At 38.2% G+C, this 22,387-nt stretch overlaps 1 protein-coding gene across 2 annotated transcripts in view; it reads left to right on the forward strand.

Moving 5' to 3' along the window:
• CTPS2 (CTP synthase 2) overlaps positions 1 to 22,387 on the forward strand; it is a 62,187-nt gene that overhangs the window by 35,018 nt on the left and 4,782 nt on the right. Inside the window, exons 13-17 of one of the 2 annotated variants that reach the window (XM_018084258.3) lie at positions 9,171 to 9,267; positions 11,203 to 11,258; positions 12,853 to 12,949; positions 15,757 to 15,901; positions 22,184 to 22,189. In XM_018084258.3, the coding sequence (XP_017939747.1) occupies positions 9,171 to 9,267; positions 11,203 to 11,258; positions 12,853 to 12,949; positions 15,757 to 15,901; positions 22,184 to 22,189 (401 nt within the window). The remainder of the gene's footprint in view (positions 1 to 9,170; positions 9,268 to 11,202; positions 11,259 to 12,852; positions 12,950 to 15,756; positions 15,902 to 22,183; positions 22,190 to 22,387) is intronic. The other variant, XM_018084259.3, reaches the window with a different exon arrangement.

The raw sequence follows: 22,387 nt of genomic DNA on the forward strand, positions 1-22,387 counted from the left end.
TCTCCAGCTGGAATGAGAAATGTTATGATGTATGTGTAGGGAAGGGAGGAGAATACTTCCGTGAGTCATTCTCCACTGCTGCTATTGAATTCATGGGGGAAAGAAAATCCCATTGCTTTTTGCTGGAGAGCTTTCTAGGTGTCCATTCTGTATGCCTATTGAGATATCCAGCATTCAGATTGTTCTTTGTAATTTAGGAAAAGTTGCAGGCATGAAAGATCAGATAGGCCAGGGTACTTTTATTGTCTTAGGCATGCCATGGAAGACAAGAGTAGTAATTAACATTACAGTGATTGTGCCAGAGGCTTTCTGCCTAGAAATTCTCTGTTATAGTATGTCTGTTCTCTTAGTCCATAAGATTAGCATTACTAGAATGTTTCAAATTAGTAAATGAAATGGGGGAACTACTAAGTAATGCAGTGGTCGACTTAATTTCATTTGATAGCCTTGTTAAGGGGAATAAGTAGTAAAGGTGAGGGAACTGGCATGACATTTAATCAGGAGTTTAACCAAACCAAAAGCTTTCAAAGAGGAAGAGAGAAGGAGGACAATACAAAGGTGCATATGAAATATTTCAAGATATCTACATGGTGGATATGAATCTCTATTTAAACAGTAAAGGTGATCCTTGCTTGCCTTCCAAAACCAGGCAAAAATGAGAACAAAGAAAAGAATGAGGTGGAAGTAGGAAGAAGCATGACTATACTGTAAATTAGTATGAAAATTACTCTAGCCTTCATTATCTACCTTTCTTTATTATCCACATCTATTTTCATTTTTACTAAGTTACAGCTTAAATGTAAAAGAAGAGTTGAAAAGAAAATAGACTTGTGCATCAGAACAGATTGCTTCAGTTAAAGGTTACAGTGGTTGGCGTGAGCTGGTTGCTTTTGTGTAGTTTTGCAGAGTGGATTCAGCTGCTTGTTAAAAGAATCAAATTGGCACAAGATTTTGGCACTAGCTATAGAGAAACATTTACTTTCACAACTGCATGCAGTTGTCTACAACTTTAGTGGGATTTTTTTTCAAAGATACACAACCTGCAAAATACCTTGTAGCCATTTAACATGCTTGCTTAGCAGTGTCTTTAAAACATTTAAAGATATTTTCTCACTACTTTGTCTTTCCTTGGGATCTTGGATTGTATTATGTGTTTTTGTTCTTTGAAGTTAAGACTTAAACATTAGGGAATTTTTTTTTAAGTGTATCATTTTTCCTTCTATTCAGCTGCTTTTCATAAAATGTTCACCTATCAGAGATACCAGTGTAGCCCAGCTAATAGAAAATTCTCTTTTTAATGTAGAAATGTCAGATTTTAAATTCTTGTGTTCACTTCAAAAAGTGATCAATCAACCATTAAAGTTTATGGTCTGCCCCTGATCTTTGGGCATAATAGGAAGCATGATATCCTAATTGGATTGACTGGTACTGGGCTGCTTCTTACATATCTGTAGCAGAGAAATCCTTATGGAGATAGAATCCTTTATTTCTGTTTCATTTGTTTACTCCAGATTCTAAACAAGGCATTTTCTTGTGTCAGTATCAACCAATGTGATTGTATAGTTTTGTCCTTAAGTTTAAAACCTCAATTTAATGAAATCTTAATCAGATGTACAGTAACTAAATCTAAAACTAGTTGGTGAAATCATCTCAACTGCTAGAAGTTATTAATCTCAGTCAAGCACGTGTTGTCCGATAATGTTAAAATTATTTATCAGGGTAAATCGAAAAGAGAATAAAGTAATTTCTCTGAAGACAGAGGTTAAACCACAAAAAATATAGATATATTTAGATTTGTATTCTTAAAACTGACATGGATTTCAAGCTCTAGATAGCATTTTCACTTCTTTCTTTCTTCTGTGAATGGAACTCTTACTTGAAAACTTTGTCTCTTTTTCAACTTCAAAGTACCTTACTTTTTTTTCTATTCAAATAGCTATTCTTTTGATGGGATGCCTTTCCATATTCAATAAATAAAATAATTAGTCCATAGTTGTATTTTATTTCCATTGCTGCAACTTTTATGTTTTAGCATGTGTACACACAATTTCAGTAAATTTATGGCAAAAGTGCCTCTACCCCTCTCTTGACAGGTCTGAAAAAGGAGGAGAACTTGCAAAAAATAATTAGAAACCAATGGCTGTGGTTTGCTGATTAGCATGTGAGAGAGGTTACTTAAAAGAAGTCTTTCAGCTGACCTAGGACTTGTCCAGGGATTCCTTCTCAGCTCTGCAGTTAGCTGGAAAGTTTTGCGCTACAACAAAAGTACCTTCTAACTAGAATAAAAATTAAAATAGAGCAATCTATAATTTTCTATTTGCTACCTGCTTTCTTGCTTTCTAAAAGAAATGACTCAGTTTCTGCATCCGTGTTTATCAAGTACCAGATCATCACTGGGCAGATCTGGAAGGTGAACAGAACGTCAGGATGATTGGTGACACCATTCTGTGAGACAGATCTGTGGTTGTAATCCAGGCAGTCTTTCTTACTCACAAGCCTGGTGGTGGTCTGATTACTTTAGGGAAATGGGATGAAAAACTAATTCTCCTCATCCTCCTTTTGAGGATACTGATTTTTATGGCAGATGAACGGATGTTTTGTTGTAGAATAGTGCAGATCATGGTACTGAGCATTGTCAGAAAGCTGATACCAGTAATTCTCAGTGAAGGTCTGGAGTAGTGACCCCTTGAAGTAAGCAGTTTTCCTGCTTACTTTCCTTGAAGGAAACAATTTTCCTTCCGCCTTGCTTGCTGAAGGCGGAGATAACTGATAACAAAGTGATTCGAACTAGCACTGCCACGTTAATGAATGAGAAACGACTGCAACATATGCTTGCTCATGCATAACTCAGGGCAGAGCAAGTACAGAACACTAGAGCATTTTGAGGATGAAACATCTGCGGTGCTTTATCTCTGCTAAGGACAATCTCATGCCTCCTTGGCTACTTTGCAATGCTTATCTAATGGGGCTTGGATGTAATAGTTCTCTGAGTCAGAGACCATCAAGCATACTACTGTTTAAACAGTCTCAGGCCATAAGTGTTTGATTATCCCTGTCCCACCTTTGTGGCTGGGATGTTTGATGAAGTGAGCACCAGGCTCTTTCTCATTCTTTTAGTTCTTCCCTCTGCTTTAGGATGCTCAGAGACACGGACTTGCTTCATGCCTTCCTACTTCTGGAATACCTGATGTGGATTTAAGTGCGTTTGGTAAGGGCAGAATTTCACCTACTAACAATTTCAGTTGGAGATTTCCCCTTCAAAGGTGGTGACAGAGTTCTGATTTTTTAAAAGATCTATGTGGTAGAAAGAAGGATTTCTCCTAGCTACAGATGTGCTGATCTTTCTGAAATTCAGTTACGGTCATTAATTATAATGTGAGCTGGAGCAATCCAAAGCCTGAGAACAGTCTTCCACTTTCTTTTTAGTTAGTCAAGAGTGTGGCAAATCCTGCCCTCCGGGATTATGCCTCCATGGCATAGCATGACTGGCACTCCAGTGTATTTCTGTAGCCAGCACTGTCTTACCCTGTTCCTTTTGCTAACACTGAAACTTTCTACTTGATTAACTCTTCAAGTTGATTCTGGGTCATGTGTTTGGAATAACTAGAATAAGTTCTTAAAATGGTGTTAAGTAATATCTATATGGAGTTTGTGTATCAACATCTCCTTTAACTTCCTCAGTTCACTGCACTGTCATGGCCAGTCTTCACGAACGAAGGTTAGGGAAAGGTCTTTACCCACATTTGTTACAAGCACGCTGGTGATACAGGGCTTTGCAAATGTGGGTAAGGCCTTCGAGCCTGCGCAGTGGATTTTTTAGGTGAGACACAGTGTGTGCTGAACTGAGCCCACCCTTTAATCCTAAGGTTCATCTGCCGGGGCCGAGCGAGCTCGGACGGTGGCAGTGAGGTCCTCAGGACGTAGGTTTGTTTAGAGTGACCTTCTCTTAGATGGATGGCCTTACAGGGCTGACGAGCTCCATCTGCCCGGGTTTAGAGTTGTCCTTCTCTTCTGTGTGTTCCGGGGCTCCCCTCTCAACTCCCACAATGGTACTGTCCACACAGGCGAAGCTCCTATTCTCTCGCTCCTTTCCACGCCCGGGGCCAGGCCCCAGTGCCCGGGGCCGGGCCGTGCCAACGCGACGCACGTGTCCCAGGGCCGGGCCGGGCCCGTGCCCACTGCACTATACTTGTGAGTGAACAAGCACTGTTAGAAAAGGATGTCACACCCTTTATGACTTTTTCTGGAGAAAATGCTGCAAAACATTCTGTACCAGAAATTCTACTTATTCAGGCAAAATCCTTCTTAGAGAACTTTCAGACTTGAATGAAATAAATGCTGTAGGGAAGTTACTTAATTCTAAAATAGGAAACAACAAATCTCTGGAAAAGAGAGTTACCCAAATTGGAAAGTAGTTGACAATGGGATTTTAAGAGTTTAAGAAATTTCAGCTACTGTTTGCTGGAATGTTTATATACTGTGCTATAGTTTAGTGAAGATAGTAGAGGACAGAACTTTTCAAGCTAGTTACTCATATCAGTATATAACTGCATGAATCAGCTACTGATGGTTTCTTTGATCTTATACATGATGGTGGACATCTTTTTAAAAACAAACATTACTTCAGTCAGAGTAATGGAGCTCTGAGTAGTCTGAAATCTGTAAGTGGTTTTGTGACAACTGATTCAGTCCTAGAGGGCTTGAATGCTTTAAGTAGCTGGGCATTGATGGGGTTTGCTTGGTACTAGGATATCTCTGGGGGAAAGGGGAGCAAGGGATTCAGACAGATGTAATCCTTGTACCCTCTTTCAGTAATTGAAAATGTTAAAACCTGTTTTATTAATGAAAAGGGAAAGTGTATCTTTTTGGTTTACTTGCCAAGTTGGAAGTTCTCAGTACAGCTCTTAGTGTTGCATCTGTCAACTTTTTCTTTAAAATATTTGTACTATTGTTTCTAAAATCTTAGTATAAACATCCTATTTGTAAGTGTCTGGGTCTGTTTACTGATAAACTTGTGATTGATTGATCAGATCAAATATAACAAGTACTGACTAATCCTGCAGAGAAATGATGGAAGAGCCCATAACAGGATAAGTTCCTTAAGTTTGGGTCGAGTCCTTGACAGTTTATGTTGCTGGATTTTTTTTTTTCATAGTCATGTTCAGCAGGGGTTGGTATTCATCATTACTTGTCACCGTATTCCCGCTCGCACTGTCAGCTTTCCCTGTGCACATCTCTTATGCGCCAAGTGTCTTAGAGTCTCTTTTCAGTGTTCAGTTAATCTTTAGGGTCTCGGCATCTCCTGATGCTTTGATCAGAACTTACATGTGTAGCAATTTATTTCAGCAGTCACAAATCTTTTGCTCACCAGTCAAGGGCAGAGTAAAAAGACAAAAGAAAAAACCCTCGTAAAACCATGTTTTCAAAGCTGTCTTACCAATGAGTTGTTCAAACCAACTAATGCTCCCCTCCTTCCCCCACTCCCAAAAAAAGAAGCCTGCAAAGAAAACCCAACCAGACACCCCTCACTCTCCACCTTCCTTCTGCCAAAGGGTAGATGTATTTCTCAAAATGGCATTGCAGGACATGAGGCAAAACAAAGATAAAATGTAATGGTCCTGGGATGATTGCTAAAATGATAGGTGTGGGGCTTTCAGGGCCTTGGTTGCTCTATGTTCAATGTCAGGGCTTGAACGGTTTTCTAATTAGCTTTTATATGTTTTCTAACAACAATGAAACAATCCAAGCAGTAGATTTTTGAAAGAAGATCGCTGTTCATGGGTAGTTGAAGTCACTATTAATCAGTAACATGATTTAATACTGATCAGACTGTTTTATTTTTAGAACGTGCTTTGTGTTATGTTACAGTAATTCATTATTTATTTCATGTTGGCTGTCTGGTGTAAGACATGGTCTCTGTAAAGTCCCTGCAGTGTTGGCAGTTTTCAAAGAATAGTAAGAATAATGCATAGTAAGAGCAGATTTATTCTGTGTCAGGAAGCATAAGCTCTTTGAAAAATCTACTCAGTTTCATAGTTGTTCAAGATAACCACAACTTGAAAGTTTATGTTTTTCTGATCAAATAAGTTCTGTAAAATATGTCAAAAAATCTCATTGATATGAGTTGCCTTTCTGATTCTCCTACTGTTCTTGGGCTGTAGAGCAGCAGTGCCACTTTGGTGTCAAAACTTCTTGCGCAGACTTTGTTGCAGTGAAATTTGTGTGATATACAAACACTGAGGGATGTGCTGTAATAGTTGCTGAAGTTCATCGAAGCCACAGAGTGTATCAAAAAGGAAGATCCAGAGTCACAGTAGGTCTGAGGTATTATTTCATAAGTAGCTCCTTTCCTCACCTGACAAATACAAAAATTATTGTTTCAAGCCTTGTCTATTTCTTACTATTGTAAATCTAACAATTTGGGGGAAGATGAAAAGATGAAAACACACACAGTTAGTTGATGTTGAAACTCATCTGAATCTTCCCTGAAAGGCCATTTCTCCAGTGGAATTTTTATAGGGCTTGCAACCTCATGTCAGGTTCTGATCTGAAGGGCGACAAAAGCCCTCAGCAGAGCAGATGCAACTGTGTTTTCATTCCAGACCGTTATCTAGGGCTTTAGTGAGGCTCACATGAATTCAGTCTTTGTTTTTTTGCCCACTAAAAGAAGGAAGAGCTGAGAGTATGGCCATAACCTGTTTAAACTGATATGCTCTACTTAATGAACCATATATATGTTAATTGATGTTTCTGAATGCATTTAAGTGCAGTAAACTGGTGAAATCTGCTAAGGACTGCATAGACAGGTCTACTTCATTTGGAGCCAGTGTTTTGACTGAGGAGTTTAAAGAGCTGAGCAATGTCCTTCAAGAAGTTATTGTCCCATTCACTTTATCGTATCACCATGTTTCCTTCTGTTTATGGCATTACACTTTGAAGTGTTTTGATAGAATATCTTAGTACAGCAAATACTGAAAGGTGAAAATAGTGACTTTCTTTTTCTTTTTTTTTTTTCCTGAGCAAGAGAAGGGGTGAACCCCAGACAGCTGGGTATTACCATTATGCAGTTAGCAAAATTAGACCAAAACATCATGCCTCAAATTTTTAGGAATTAAAATCTAAAACTGATGGTGGAGGACAGCATTCAGCTGTACGAACTTCCTTGGAATGCTTGCATTCCCAGGGAGTGAAGAAATGTCTAATCTTGACATTAGCTTCCAAACTTAAGAAAACTCAAACTAACAAACAAAGAAACCCACCTCACTGCTTTTCTTGTCAACTGCAAATATACATTAAACAGCCCTTAAAGTGAAAATTTTGTAATTGGAAGAGAAGCATATACTTGAAATACTCAATAACTGCTTTTACCACTTCATCTTCTTTTAACAAGAGCTAGTAGCACATCTTTGAGGTTATCTGTAGTATGGGTGTAGGTAAGTAAATAACACCTCAAGGAAAACTTGTGTTTGATTTCAGAGGGTCGGAGTGTTTGACATAGACACACAGTCTGATGTACACATTCTTTTGCGACCACTGCTTCAGGAAAAAAGCAAAAATAAAGGGAAGGAAATAAAATCAGTTGATTAATATTTTTTTAAAGTAAGAAGAACTGAATGAATGCTTTTTTTATTTTTTGAATTCATGGGGTTTTTTTTTTTAGCTGAATGTGCTTCATAGTACTCACCTTTGTGATCTGAGAGGTAATTAGAAGATTTGTAATATCCCACTGGTTTGATCACAACTCATGCTCATTACATTTTATAATGAGTATATAGCTTATAAATAACATTTTGAAGGTATAAGGTTATACAGAGATAATTACACAGCTGAAATGCATTGGCACAAGGCCAAAGGCTAAGCACTTTCTACCATCTCTCCTAAATTGAATAACTTCACTTTGTGAAGTGTATCATCAGAAATTGTTTTCATTAGTCCCAGAGGGCAAATTAAGGTTAATAAAAATCCAATTCCAGATTACCCATATATGTGAATATTTGTATTTGTAGAACCTTTCTTTGTCAATTACATTCCTCCCTGACTGTGTATATGTGAATACAAATACGTAGGTCAAAGCTTCAGCTCACATTTCTGCAATTTTGAACTGTTTTACTGTTCTCTGAGACAGACCTCCTCTAAACTTGATTGTGAGACCCTGCAAGATTTTTCAAACTGAGCAAAACTAAGCGCACTCCTTCTGCTAAGCTGTGGTTTCTCAAATGCCCTGAGTCCCACTGTCCTGAGTTTCACTTGACCCGCACAGCATTCATTCAACCCATCTGCTTTGGTCCTCAAACCCAGTATTTGTATATTCTCTTCTTTAAATGTTGTGTTAAATAGCATATTCTTACTTCATACAAAGTATTTTGTGAATTCTTTAGCAATCTGAGAAACCCTTTAGTAGAGGTGAATTGGGGGGTAGGCTTTTCCATTTCCCTGTGATAAATCAGATACATATGTAATCTGAATTAGCACATACATATTGGAGTCACCTCTTTTCATACTCTGCTTTTACTAAATTATAGTCTTGTTACAAGTGTCTTCACTCTGCTATTGCATGCCCTCCACTTCTTTCCACTTTCCAAAAAAGAGGTCACCTTCTCACTTGATAAGACAACTGTTTTTGGCTCTTAGCATAGGAAAGAACATTGCATATGAAGACTAATACATAAGAAATGGCTGAGTGTACAGAAATATTTACCAACTATAATCTTTCAGCCTCTAACACTGTGTGTTTGAGGGACTTCATTTTTCAGAGATGGTGTCTTTATCACTTGGTGGATATTTTTGGTCTATGAATTTATATAATCCCATAGCACAAAGAATAGCTTTGGGCAGAATTATCCTATTGGTAACATTTTGGTATATTTTTTAAAAGAAAGGTGTTTTTTCCACCTCAAAATTAAATTAAGAGATTAGTAAATTGCTTTTGTTGATCTTAACATTAAATGAAAAAGTCTTTCACCAATTAGTTAATATACTCACTCTATTACAGTGCCATTATTGAAGAACAAAGCATTACGAAAAACAAAGAGAATTAATAATTGGGAATGCTTGGTGGAAAACTATATAAAGTTGCCTTTTACAAATCTATGCAACCTGTTAGGCAATTGTTGTTTGGGGGTTTTTTTATCTGGTGGATGAAACTATGTCTGAACAACTTTTTTCTACAGGTTATTGACATGCCAGAACACAATCCTGGAGATATGGGGGGAACGATGAGACTGGGGAAGAGGAGGACTGTTTTCAAAACAGAAAATTCTGTTTTAAGTAAGTAATTTTTCTGCTGTTATGACTTGCCCTTTGAATTGGAGCTCTGTAACATGGAAAGCAAAAGTGTCAAAGCACATTTTTTTAAAGGACTATAAGCTCAAGCAAGCTGTTGGGTGACAACTTCCCTGAGCTCATTCATTCTGATCCTGTTCCCATATACATTTACTGAGGACTGGAATGTAAAAAAGAAATGGGAGACATCTGTAATTCCCAGTGAAGCTGTCAGTTAGAGTCCGGTGCTTTAAATAAACAATGAGGACAATGTTGAGATAACTGAAATACATTTCATGGTAGTGTAATTCATTATTTTTTTGGGAAAATCAGAGTGCTTTCTTCCTATTTTCTTTATGAGCTGATAAGATGTGTGAGCTGGGGCTTCTTATCCTACCCCTGAAGCTTTTTGGTAGAACTAACCCAAACTCTTGCCCCTTACCCTCTTCCCAGACCTAAATGTCACTTCCCTAGAGTTGCCAGTGCACCTCAGCCTTAAATGTCTTATGGCCTTGCTGCCTTAGTCCTTACCTTGTCTTGACAACGTTCTCTAGTAGCCAGGCCCTCCTTAACACCAGTCTCTGACCCAGCACTGCCCTAGGCCTAGCCCAGCCCTGGAAACAGTCTAATTTTGGAAAATTGAAGTAATACTTGTCTCATATTAATCAACCCATTATACAGGACTAATATAAATGATACTGTAAATGTGAAAAAAGTAGTTTCTTGTTCATTGATTACGTTATGACCATATTTCTTATATTGCCCTGCGCCTGACATTGATCTGAGCTATTACTATATTTAGTTATGTTGAACTTATGGAATGCATCCTTCTGAACTTTTTTAAAATGACACCTACTTCAGCAGGAGACCAAAGTGTAATACATGTGTGCATTTTATGAAAAATCTGCCTTTCTAGAGAATGCTCATGCTGGTGTTCTCGCTGACTTGGGTGATACTTTGCCTAGGTGTGATATAGATATGCAGAAGTTGTTCTACGGCCCAAACACTTAGAAAAGTTAATAAAAATTAACAAATGTTGTAACTCTTGACCAGTATTATGAACTGTTTAGATGACAATATTTATCAAAGAACCATAAAAAACTCTGGTATTTTACTCAGGAAACCTGATTTGACTTTCTAATGCTTTACAACTTGAATGAAAGTAATGGTTTTTAAGAGATGGTTCTTTAAAATTAATGTATGCACCACTTCTTATAAAATTACAATACTATCATTCTACAGTTTTTGGAAATGTTCTTGGCAGTCTAGTTCTTGTACCAACCCCTCAGCAAGGTAGTAATTCTGATGACCTTGGGGTAAATTGAGAGCAAAGTCTCAGCCTTGATTGTAAGTGAGAGATATGATTATAATCTGGTTTACTGCATACTTCTAACTTATTCCTTATTGCTGTGAAATCTGGAGTGTTCCAGATTACACAGAGGACTGCAAGAGTCATTTGGGTAATGAGATCAGGAAAACAGAAAAAAGCAATATTCTCTGTTTGTTCTTTGGAGGTATTACGCCAGCTGCCATGCATAATCTATTAAAATGGAACAGATGCTACTAAAAGCTTTCCTTCCCTGCACGTTTTCTGTACCACTGTTGTAAAACCCTGAGGGGATTTTATATTGCTTTTTCGCTCAAACATTTTTTAATTTTATTTTGAGCTTTACAATTTAAATTAGTTTAAGTGTGTCCTTTAGTCTCTAGTCTGCCTAAGGTATTTCTGGTCAATAGAAATAGGAATCCTGAATAAACTCAGGTAATGCTAAATTAAAAGAATCTAGTCATCACTCAGCAAAGACAGAAAGCTGGAGTGAGATGAATAGTTTCTTGTTATGTTTTACATATGACTTTTTTGAGGTTTAAATTACAAGAAATAGTTGTAACAACTATTAAAGCAACACATTAGCATAAATTTATTTTTTGTTGTATATTCAGGGAAGCTTTATGGTGATGAAGCATTTGTAGAGGAGCGACACAGGCATCGATATGAGGTAAGCACTGCTAATGTACTTTATGCTCAAAAGTTAAAACTTGAGCAAACTGTGTTTCTCTTGGTAGGCAGAAAAAAGCTGATGGGAGTTTTCTTACATAAGCATAAGCCAAAATTTAGTAGTGGTCAGATGGTATAATTTAGATTGGAAGGATCCTTTCGAAGTCTTTTGGTCCAGCTCCCTGTTGGAGTTGAGCCAACTTTAAAATTAGATCATGCCACTCAGGATTTTGTTCCATCTTATTTTGAATCTCTTTCACGAGAGAGTTTCTGCAACATCTTTTGACAATTTGTTCCAACGCCCTTGTATCTAACAGGAGAATTCCTTGAGCAGTTTGTCTTTTTAGTCTCAGTTATGTGCTGTGCATCTCTGAGCAGAGTCTGTCCCATTAGATAGTTGAAGTCAGCCATGAGATCCACTCTTGGCTTTCTCTTTCCTAGGCTGAAATCCAGCTCGTCCAGTCTCTCCTCCCATGTTGCACATGGCCCAGCCTCTAACCATTCTGACTGGACTTCCTATGAGCTCTCAATATTTTTTCAATCTCTTTCTTGTATTGAGGAGCCTGAGTGTAGACACAGTATTGCAGAGGTGTTCTTGGAAGTGTTCAACAGAGGGGAATAATGTCAGGTACTGTTTCTGGGTGTGAGAAGATGCAGTGTCTAGCAAAATGGTTTTGGAGAGCTGTATCAGAGATCACCTGGCTTGGTTTCTTGTGAAACACTTGGAAGGTAAAGGCTTGTAATCCTTAAATGCACTAGCCAGTTTGGCTAAAGGCTTAGATTATGTTTAGGTAGTGCGTATTCTTTCATGGTCTAAATGTAGGCAGACTTCAGACATCTACAACTCAGAGGCCAATTCACATCACTTGCTTCCTACCATCCAGTTGTGTATGTCCCTTGTTATGTGTCCGCTCCTCTGTTTGTGAACATGTGGGAAAAGGTGTCCAAATACTTTCAAAATACTGTCATGAGGACACGGAGTGGACTCCTAGAGTTATTTCTGAGGTAGTTCAGAAGGGGCCTCACTCCATCAGTGTCTCAAGAAGGGCCTGAAGTATGGGATGTGTGCATGCTGTAGCTGATTCAGACAATGTTGTTTCCTTAAAACATGGGGGGAGAATGTAATGGTGGTAAATGTGCTCAAAGTTGGAATGTTAACTGAGTGGTTAGAGCATCATCGAGGGCATGAGACAGCTCACTGCAGAGCTCCTCAGTTTGAAGGAGGAGCTGAACCACAGCTTGTGTCATAACCACTGAAATGCAGTGTTCAAAGGGGAGGTTAGTCTCTACACCTAGTCTAGTGGGCCACTGGAAAAAGGAGGAATGCAAGCTGCTCAGAATCAGGAGGACAGCAAGCAGAAGGTACTCTGGCTTTAGTCTTTTGAATGTTGCATAGTAACTTACTGATTAATCTCTTTATTTAATAAGCATGCACACTTTTACAAATTTATACTGGAGAGTTGTTAAAACAAGAAAGCAAGAGTTCCCAGTCCTTTCCCAATTCTTTTCATTCTTGTATGCATGCTAAATTACTATTAACTACTACTGTTTGTTAAATCCAAGAATAACAATTATTATTATTTTCAATATTTCAGGTGAACCCAGAATTGACTCACTGCTTTGAAGAGAAAGGTTTGAAATTTGTTGGCCATGATACGGAGGGGAACAGAATGGAAATTATTGAACTGGAGAGTGAGTGTCTTGTTTGTAGTACTTTTTGCATGTTAAAACTGTATAAACTATAGGTTGTTAAATGACATGTAGACACGGTATTAAGCTGTCATAACAGCCAAGATCATGTTGGGGGATACTGCTGACTCCATCTCTGTATTACAATGGGTGAAAATTAAGAGTGTGTTAGGAAAAGTCTTAACACTTTGTAAGGGTTGTGCATGTATTTGATTACCAGGGACAATCATGCTCCTTTTCCAAAAGGTCATAATTCTAGCTCAGGGGGATTTGGCTGTGTAGAATCATTCAGTGATTTAGGAGGTCAGCTCTCCAACCCTGTGCTTCCTTCCACACAGGGCTACATTCAAATATAGGTCAGGTTGTCAAGAGTTTTATCAGTCAAGTTTGGGGTATCTCCAAGTATACTACTACTCTTTGAATGCAGCAGTCTGGCCATTTTGTGGTCTACCCATAGTCACAACTTCCAACTTGGATGCTAGGAAACCATATCAAAAGCCTTGTTGAAGTCTGAATTAAGGAAGGCTACTGCTTTCCCTGCATCCAAAGACAGACTGTTCTCTTTAGCTTGTGCTAAACTCTCTTCCTGTCCTTCGTGTGTCTGGAAATGCCTTGGAAGAAGATTTGTTTCATAATCTTGACATAAACTGAGGTTAGACTAACTGTTCTGTGGTTCCTTGGATCCTTCTTTTTATCTTGGAGAAGGGCATGGTAACTGCCTTTTTCTAGTCATCAGGGACCTCTTATGATTGCCTTGGCTTTGTAAAGATAAAAACTAACTTCACAATGACATTGCCCTGCTCCCTAAGGACCCTCAAATATTCTTAGTCAGGTCCCAATAACTAATATGTGTTCAGTTTGTTTGAGTATGTGAAATGTGTATACATACAATATAACCAAAGTATAAACCATTACTAGAGTATGTTACCTAGAGAGGCTGTGAAATCTTCATCCTTGCAATTGAGACCTTCAGAGCTTGACTAGACAAACTGTCAGCAACCTGATTTCCCTTTGAACTTGTCCCTGCTTTGATCAGAAGGTAGGAATAGAGGCCTCCCAAGGTGCCTTCCAGTTACTTTGTGTCTCTTCCAGTTACCCGCTGGTTAGAATCATTGAAAAACAGTGTGAAAATTAACTACAAAGCAAGCTCCTTTCTTACATGGAAGTGATTCAGAGAGATGAGTGACACTTTGGAAGTTTAGTAGATTTGGACTACTTTGTTAATTAAGACGATGTCTTTTCTAAAAGATTCTGAAATAAAAAGGACCTACACTGCATATATTTTTTCACTGGTACACAGAGTAGTTTTTCAAAACCATCCTTTTGATTTTGCATGTATATTTGGTTAACTCCTTGCTCTTAAGTCACTGTTGGCTAGATAAGTATCAGGCACCTGAAGATGCAGGCTACTCTACAAGATTTTTTTTCCTTTTCTGTTCTTATGTGACCCCTAATTGCCATTGGTCAAGATAAACTCCATATATAGAAACAAAAATTCATCATAAGAATACGTTATTAGCCTATGGAGTGCTGTTTGTTGCATGATACACCTGAGAATTCATTTTATATACTCCATGGTATGTTGTAATTTTGAACCAGGTTTGATATATAGACACCTACTTGGAATGTCAAGCAGCTGCACCATAGAGAGTAATCTGAGAGCAAAGGATACATGTGAATTCTTAAACTACTAATAGTCATTGGTGTTCTTGGGTTAGTTTGTTCCTGACAGATTGCCTCTCTTACACATGCTGGTGTTGGGAGGCTACTTTGCCCTGCATCAAACAACTTCTACAGAGAACATCATGAAATAAATCAGGCAGAATCTTTAAATTGCGTGTTACTGTGAAAAGAAGAAAAGCAGCAGTAAAACCTGGAATTATTTCATAATGGGCTGCAAGGAGACTCTGTTTACTAAAGAAAAACAGTCATCATAAGGAATAGGGTAGGTTGGAGCAGAAGCACAGAAATAACAGTATACCAGATAGCTTAAGGCAAAGCTTTTAGGTTTTGGAACTATTTAGTGCTTTGTCATTGAAGTTATGATATAAATCTAGGGTCCATTTGCTCTTTAAGATACAACAGCAGAGAGAAGAACAGTATGCTAGACTATATAGTTTTATCTTCCTAGAAGAAAATCCCTGATTTCTTGTTACCACCTACTCTGTGCTGCAGAGAAATTCCTTGAATGTTTGGGATTATTTTGGAAAATGTAGAACCAGAGGAAGTCTGTAACTAGTTTTGTCCAATGTCCTGGCACTAGAAGTGGTTAAAACAATATTCAGAGAAGGAACAGATGCTCAGCATGGAAGATTACAAAAACATTCTTTTTTACAATTTTGAAGAAGAAAGAAGGGAAGCAAAGGCACTAGTAAAAGGGTGCTCCGAGTGAGAAACCAAGAGTTGAAGATTTAAGAGAAGATGAAGCAGCACATTGTTCTGAATATATATGCATAAATATATATTGGAAACCAAACTATGATGAAAATAACATGGTGATTGTAACTTTGTGACTGTTCCTTTGTGTGCCTCGCCCCCTCCCCCCCACACCCTGTTGGTACAGGTTTATTATTCAGCTTTTTTAAATCACAGGATTTTTCCTTAATTTGCCTTACTAACTTTCTGCCTCTGTTGTCAATAGCTTTTTGTGGAAAAAAAGTTAAGTTTCCTACTGCCTTACCCTTAAATTCACATGTAGTGATCTGGCTTCTGAACACCTGTCTGAAATCCTCAATATACTTTTTTTTCTTGAACTTCTTCTGGTATCTTCTTCCTATATAGTGTAATTTTCTTTGACATCTATCTTGTAGATCACCCATATTTTGTGGGGGTTCAGTTCCACCCAGAATTTTCCTCAAGACCTATGAAACCTTCACCTCCATACCTTGGACTGTTGCTAGCAGCAACTGGGACACTCAATGCATACCTTCAGCGTGGATGTAAATTGTCTCCAAGGTAATCTTTCTTTGTTACTTGCCTGCAGTTTGACAGTCACATTTTTGGAGGGACTATCCCATCTTTCAATTCAGAAGTCCGGAAGAGGAAGAAGAGTTCTTCATGTGTTGATTTACTTGTTTCTGTACATGCCTGTCATAAATTCTGGTCTAAAATAACCTGTAGCAGAAAACACAGCTCCTGACTTTCTCCTTTTCAGGAGCTATTAGGGATGAAGCCATAACCCCACATTATAATCAGAAAGAAGTAAAAAACCTTCAGTAAATTCATGTGAAGCTGGTGGCCTCCTGTGCTAACTTCCATTGACAGTAGATTCCTAGGGAAAGAGGTTTGCTAGAGAATCAAGCAATGAAGTGAAATTCTTACCTAGTTGTAGTTGAATGATGATAGCAACAACAAAGAAAACACTAATTTTATTTTGAAGTAGCCAAATAATAAATACTATCTTGCAGAGACAGGCCTGAAACAAAACAGTTGGGGTATCTTTAGACTTATGGAAGAGTTTGAATCTAGATCAAAACTGGATGGTTCAGCTAAACTAAAACTCTTTGTCCTGATTCTCTTGGACACAAAGGTTTTGGTTTATTGAATGTAGCAGTATTTTTTAGCCAGTGTTAACTAATTCTTGTTTATGTCAGTGATATTAATAACAGTTACAATTTCATTGTAATAGGAATAATAAAGCAGTCAGAAGGAAACTTAGGGCACAATAACAAAAATGAAAACAAATCATAAAATGACTGAATAGTAATGCTGAACTGATGCAACTCTGGCATATTGACTTTTCTTCTAAACATGGCACCAAACTTATTAGTTTTGTGAGTTGGGCTGCTTCCCCCTCCCCCAAGTGTTGTGTTCTATTAAAATGAAGTCATTTTATTGAGAAAGAGAAATTTTATTCAGGTTTGAGTAGTAATGGAAAATAGCCAAGCCAGACCAGACCAATCTGGTTTGGTAGCCTACTCCTTTATGGGTATATCAGTTGACTTTATAAATGCATTTCATCTTTGTTCATCCTGCCCAGTTGTGCAATAATGTACATACAAAGAGAATTATTATTTCTGATCTGCAAAGTACAGCTTGACTGAAATATTCGTATTACCTTAGCCTGTCATTGTAATTAGTGGTCATAATGTTAGCTACCTTTTAAAATCTGTGCTGATGCAATACATAGGTCAGATTTTTGTGATGCTTGGCAAGGGGCAGTCTTTGAGCACAGTGATATTCTGTCTTTCCCTCTTTTTGAGTTCTCTGCCTCACTCTTGATCTTGTTTCCAAGGTCCCAATATCTTTTCTTACACTGCTTCATCCCATAAGTAAAACTATTTATCTCTGAGATAAAGAAAAACTACTTTTTTTTTTGTTGAGTGATCTGTACATGTCCTGCTAATTCAAATCCCTTAGCATTATAGCAACTATGCTATCTAAACTTGACTTTAATTTTTGGCAATTACGGAATATGCCACACTTAGACTTGTTTGAATTAATCATTAAAAAATTATACACAGCTCTTTTTCTTCACGTTCATACAATAAACTCCAACCAAACCTTAAACATTTAGCAAAGACATTCATACCCCAACACTTATATATAAAGTTACAGATTTTACCATTTACAGCAATCAAGCAAAACCCCTGTGTCTTGAGAAAGAGCACTGGAATAGAAAAACATTTAGAGGCTAAAAGAGGAGCATTTTGTAGGGAAGAATGTTCAGAAGGGAATTTCAGTGCTAATTACAGCACACCCACTCATATTAAGATGTCCACCTGCTGAGTGGAAAGGATTTCCAAAGTAAACCTTTAAACCCCAGAATGCTGGTGATTTCACTGAGCTGTAAAGCTAAGGCAGGTCATAGCAAGACTGAAACAAATCTGAGGAGAGGCTGTTCTGCACAACTCATCTAGCACTGTCTGCATGGGCTGTAGTCATGCTGTGGACTAGAGCAAAGATGTAACCTGAAAGAGAATTTGTGGAGATTAGCAAGTTGAACAGATTGCCTAAACCAGGCTATTATAAACACTAAAAGGAGAGGTAATGATGAAGTCCTGAGACAAAAGGAAATATGTATTTCAGCATGAGAGTCTTCACAGGAAACCATTACCCCAAAACATTTAACAGCCCCATAATTAGGGTGCAGTTTTAGAACATCTGACACCTGGACAGAAGCCCTAGCTTCTAAGCAAAGCTAGTAGTAAATTTAAAGATGCATTACAACTCCCAGGAGAGTGCCCTAAATAAATAAAAGTGAATAAACCTTCTCTTAAAATTTTGTGAGGCCTAGTCTGGTAGAGACATAGGCACACATGGGCATGACCATACCTAGTTTGAGACTGGAATGTATCCTCAGGGGTTTTAAACTTAGTTCCCAGAAGCTTTGGTATGTATAGAGACAGTCAAGAACTGAGCAAAGGATCAGAGTAACTCAGTGATGAGCTATTACTTAGTTACCTGAAGTGGTAGTTGGGCACCCAAGTTGCCTTTGTGGTTTCAGCCTCTCATGCTTTATGCCATGAGTGCCCAGTCATCAAACAAAGCCATGCACTTCATTTCCTTGTGAATGGTTTTAAATCATGACCTTTTCCACATCTTTCCATGGAAATACTGAAAGCACCATTTCATATAGAAGTGAGGCACGTGGGAGGCTTCCAGTTTACATGTTTCATTTTCAAGGATAGAGAAAACTAGATCCACATGAGACTCTCAAAGCATACAATACCCACAAATAGACTGCTTTGTAAGAGAAAACAGAAGGGTTTAATAGAAAACCAGTGGATGAAGAGGGGAACTTCACATGTAATGTTGTTGGCTTTTACTGAGTCTTACATAGTTTCATTTGGAAAAAATAATAAAAACTGGCTTATCTTTAGGAACAGCGTAATATGGGTTGCAGAATCACTGATGTACAATAAAGCCATGTTGCTGGTTTGTTTTGGTTTGTTGTTTTTGGGGTTTTTTTCCCCATAGCAAGTTTAGCATCAGCAGGCTTTATTTCTTTGTCCTCAACCTACACCTTTATTAATGGCCTGCAAGAATAAGCCAGAGTGCATTAATTATGTTTGCAAATAATGTCATTTAAATAAGAGCTGAAAGCACTGCTCAGAACAAAGAAATAACATAAAAGTATGTAGGGAATTTAGAAATCTGTGCTGAATATAGTGACATCTTTGGAGGAAGAGGATAAAGAGCTAAAGATAAATAATTTAAACACAAATGTTCCATAGATGGGAGAAAATGTAGGAAGTGAGAGATGTTCCTAGGTGAGAAAGTGTGGGCAGCTATGACTACTGCCAAAAGAAATTTTTGCTGATCATTAGTGAATATACTAATGTGAGGCACCAATCCAGTGCCATCACGGAGTACTCTCTTCATTTTCAGGCAGGTTATTAATAAAAGATGACTTATGAGTTGTGTTCAGAGACAAGGAACAAAAGTGGCCAGAGAAAAGGAGTGGTGCATTAAGAAAACCGCCAGAAACCTCAGAAAATTTGCCCATGTGGAGCTTACTGCAGTAGCATGGTCCAGCTGTCTCCCAGGTCAGCTATGGAGGAAAGTTTGGGTGAGCACCTGTGAACAGAAAAGAACCTGTGTGACATGTTCTGGTGTATGAAAGACAAAAGCAGTATGGGCAGGGCTATCTCTGATGTCCCCTGTACATTGTCCCCAATCAAGAATGCATCTGGCATAGCATCTGCCATTGGCCAAATCCAGGCATATCAGATTAAAGTGAAAGAAATTATGTGATTTGAAGACTGTCAAGAGAGCAGCAAGAGAGGGGCTGCTCCACAAAAGATGACAATCCAGGAGCCGGGGTGGCAGCTGTCCTGGTAGGGAGAGGACTGGCAGGAGTCAGTACTGCAGTCTCCAAAGAAGGCAAGGGGTCTGGCTCCAGTGACAGTCACCAATGGGGAAGGCCCCAGGTGAGGATGGTCCAGGCAGCAAAGACCTCTTGTTACCCTCAGTGCTCTTACAGAAAACTATGGAAGAGTTTTAAAGGAAATCTTCTCTTAACCATAGTGGCACTTACTAATGGTTAGTTAAGTCAGTTACTTTGTCATTTAAGTGTTAGGTGTTTACAGTGAAGACCCTTCTGAGCTAGTCACCTCAAGTCTTTTTCTGTAGTCATTAAATGAAAATGCACTTCAAGGAGCCAAATAGCTCATTATTATTGTTATGTGGGTCACATACACATTATGTGCTGCAAGTGCCTATTTCTCTCCAGTGATTGTTAAGAAGCTGGTGGTAAGTATCTCAGATGAAGATGTTATCCTAGGTCCAGTTATGTGAGTGCAGGTGTCTGGCAGATTGGGACTGGGGACTCAGGTATGTCCTGAGGGATTCCTTAATGAAATGATGTTTTGTTGAAGCATAGGATTGTATAATGATGATCATAATAATAAATGTTATATAATTTTTTTGACCATATAATGATCATAGAAATGTGCACTGCATATGGGTGACTGCAGTTATAACCATTGCACAGTCAAATATGCATTTATTCTAAGTAATGTTTTAATGACTATAATATCTTTAATAATTCAGCTTTTTGGGGAGGAAATAAATGATAATAATTAACAGATTTCCTTTTGCTGTGTTCTTGAAAGCTAAACAATTGTTTGTTTTAAACAACCACAGCCTGTACTAAATCTAATTACATTTATCTTTAATTTGCACTGAGAAAGAAATGCATTTAGCTTGGCTCCTGCCTTTGCAGGGCATAACATTACTGTAACAATTGTTTAAATTGCTTACCTTTCTGGAAAATGAATTTTTTGTCAATTTTACATTAAAAAAAAGAAAAAAAAGATCCTCTGAAACTGTCAAATACTTTGTTTCTAAAGAATGTGGATTTTCCAAGGGAAACAAGTAGAATGTTTGAGGAGTCCCCATTTTACAGTTGCCTGTGTTTCTTAATAAGAACACTGAAAGCAGGCAGTGTGGTGCTTTTGAGCAGCTGTTTGGAACATACAGGTTTAAAATTGATCTTGAGTCTTAATTCAAGTGATTTGGCAGCTGAGGTAATGCATTCCAGCTACATGTCATATGGCCCCAGCAGTCAGCTGCCTTCTATACCATACCAATAGGGAATCTTCTCATCTTGCTTCCTTCCATGCTTTAGACTGATGAATAGCAGGGAGATGATGATACTTCTCTCAGTAGAAAAGCAAGATCTGCAAGGGGAATTAATTTGATAATAATGCACAAGCAGGGGAAAGCTCTTTTTATTGTTTACGTCTTGAGAAGACAGAGATCTGAGGATGAGTGAACTTCAAAACAAAACCCTGTAAGGTAATTTCTCAACAAAGGATGTTTTCTTTGCTCAGGTCCGGAAATACGTTGCAGTTCACTGCAAAGTGAAATGCCAGCTAGGTTCTAAGAAGTGTTCTGTGTTAACTTAAGGAGTTTCACATTAGTTAACAGCAAAGGGAAATACCAGCTAGGTACTGGTTAATATTTCACTGTGCAGTGAATGTATTTCCATTAACTACAGCTAGATTAGATTAGATGTAAGAATCAAAGTGACCAAAATTTTTCATCTTAAAGACTAAAGTGACTGACTGACTAGGTGCAGTGACACTACACACTCTTTGAGTTTTGTTTTTTTTTTTTCCTTGGCCACTTCTTTATACTGCAAATCTCACAAAAAAAAAAAGGAATACAGCTGCTGGGGTTAGATCTTATATCTAGTGGTCTTAGATCTTCTCAGTAGCTGCTTTTTGTTGGACTCCACTGTTATAAGAATTGTTACAAACAAGATGAAGGGGGTGTCAGGTTACTGCCCAAGGTAATTACTAATTAGTTCTGCAAACTGGGAGCAGGCTTGAGAAGTTGGGGAAATGATGGAAGCATCTGGTGCTGTGTGACTGCTTCTATGGGCATATGCCTCTAAAACCTGTGACCTTGGGTGGCAGAGGACCTAGGAGGAGAGTGCTGGCTGGGAATCAGCACCTACCTGCCTTCAAGTGATGAAGCTGGGCAGTTCTCCACTCACTTCACTCACTCCCTGAGCATTTTTCCTTAAGCATCTGACTCCTATACTGTGTTGTATACAGAGCTCTGGCATGTTTTAGAGCTGTGACTGTCACTGGGCAGCAGAGCTGATTTAAAAAAAATTCTCTGAAGACTTCAGTCTTAAATCAGGGCAATCATAAGATTACACAACTCTCTACAATCACAGTTTTACTCTGTTCTGTGGATGGTATTTGCTGTTTTGCTGTGATGTGAAAATACGGAACTGTTTAATAATACTGAATTTTTGTTCCATGTTTCCATGGGTACTTTCAGAAAAAAGTAAGTACAGCGTCGGTGATGTTGTGTTTGTCTGTGTGCATCTGGCATGCTTGATCATACTGTTAACAACACTTTCCTCACTTGAACTGTGTAATTGATTGCCAGCTGGTGAAATGATCAAATTGAGCATTTCATGCTAGGCTGATATGACACGCTCTTTGTAAGAACCACATCAGCAGCATGTGTGTCATGCAAAGA

Source organism: Manacus vitellinus, unplaced genomic scaffold, assembly GCF_001715985.3.
Source record: "Manacus vitellinus isolate BGI_N305 unplaced genomic scaffold, ASM171598v3 scaffold_7_pilon, whole genome shotgun sequence".
In the NCBI taxonomy this organism is placed as follows: domain Eukaryota; kingdom Metazoa; phylum Chordata; class Aves; order Passeriformes; family Pipridae; genus Manacus; species Manacus vitellinus.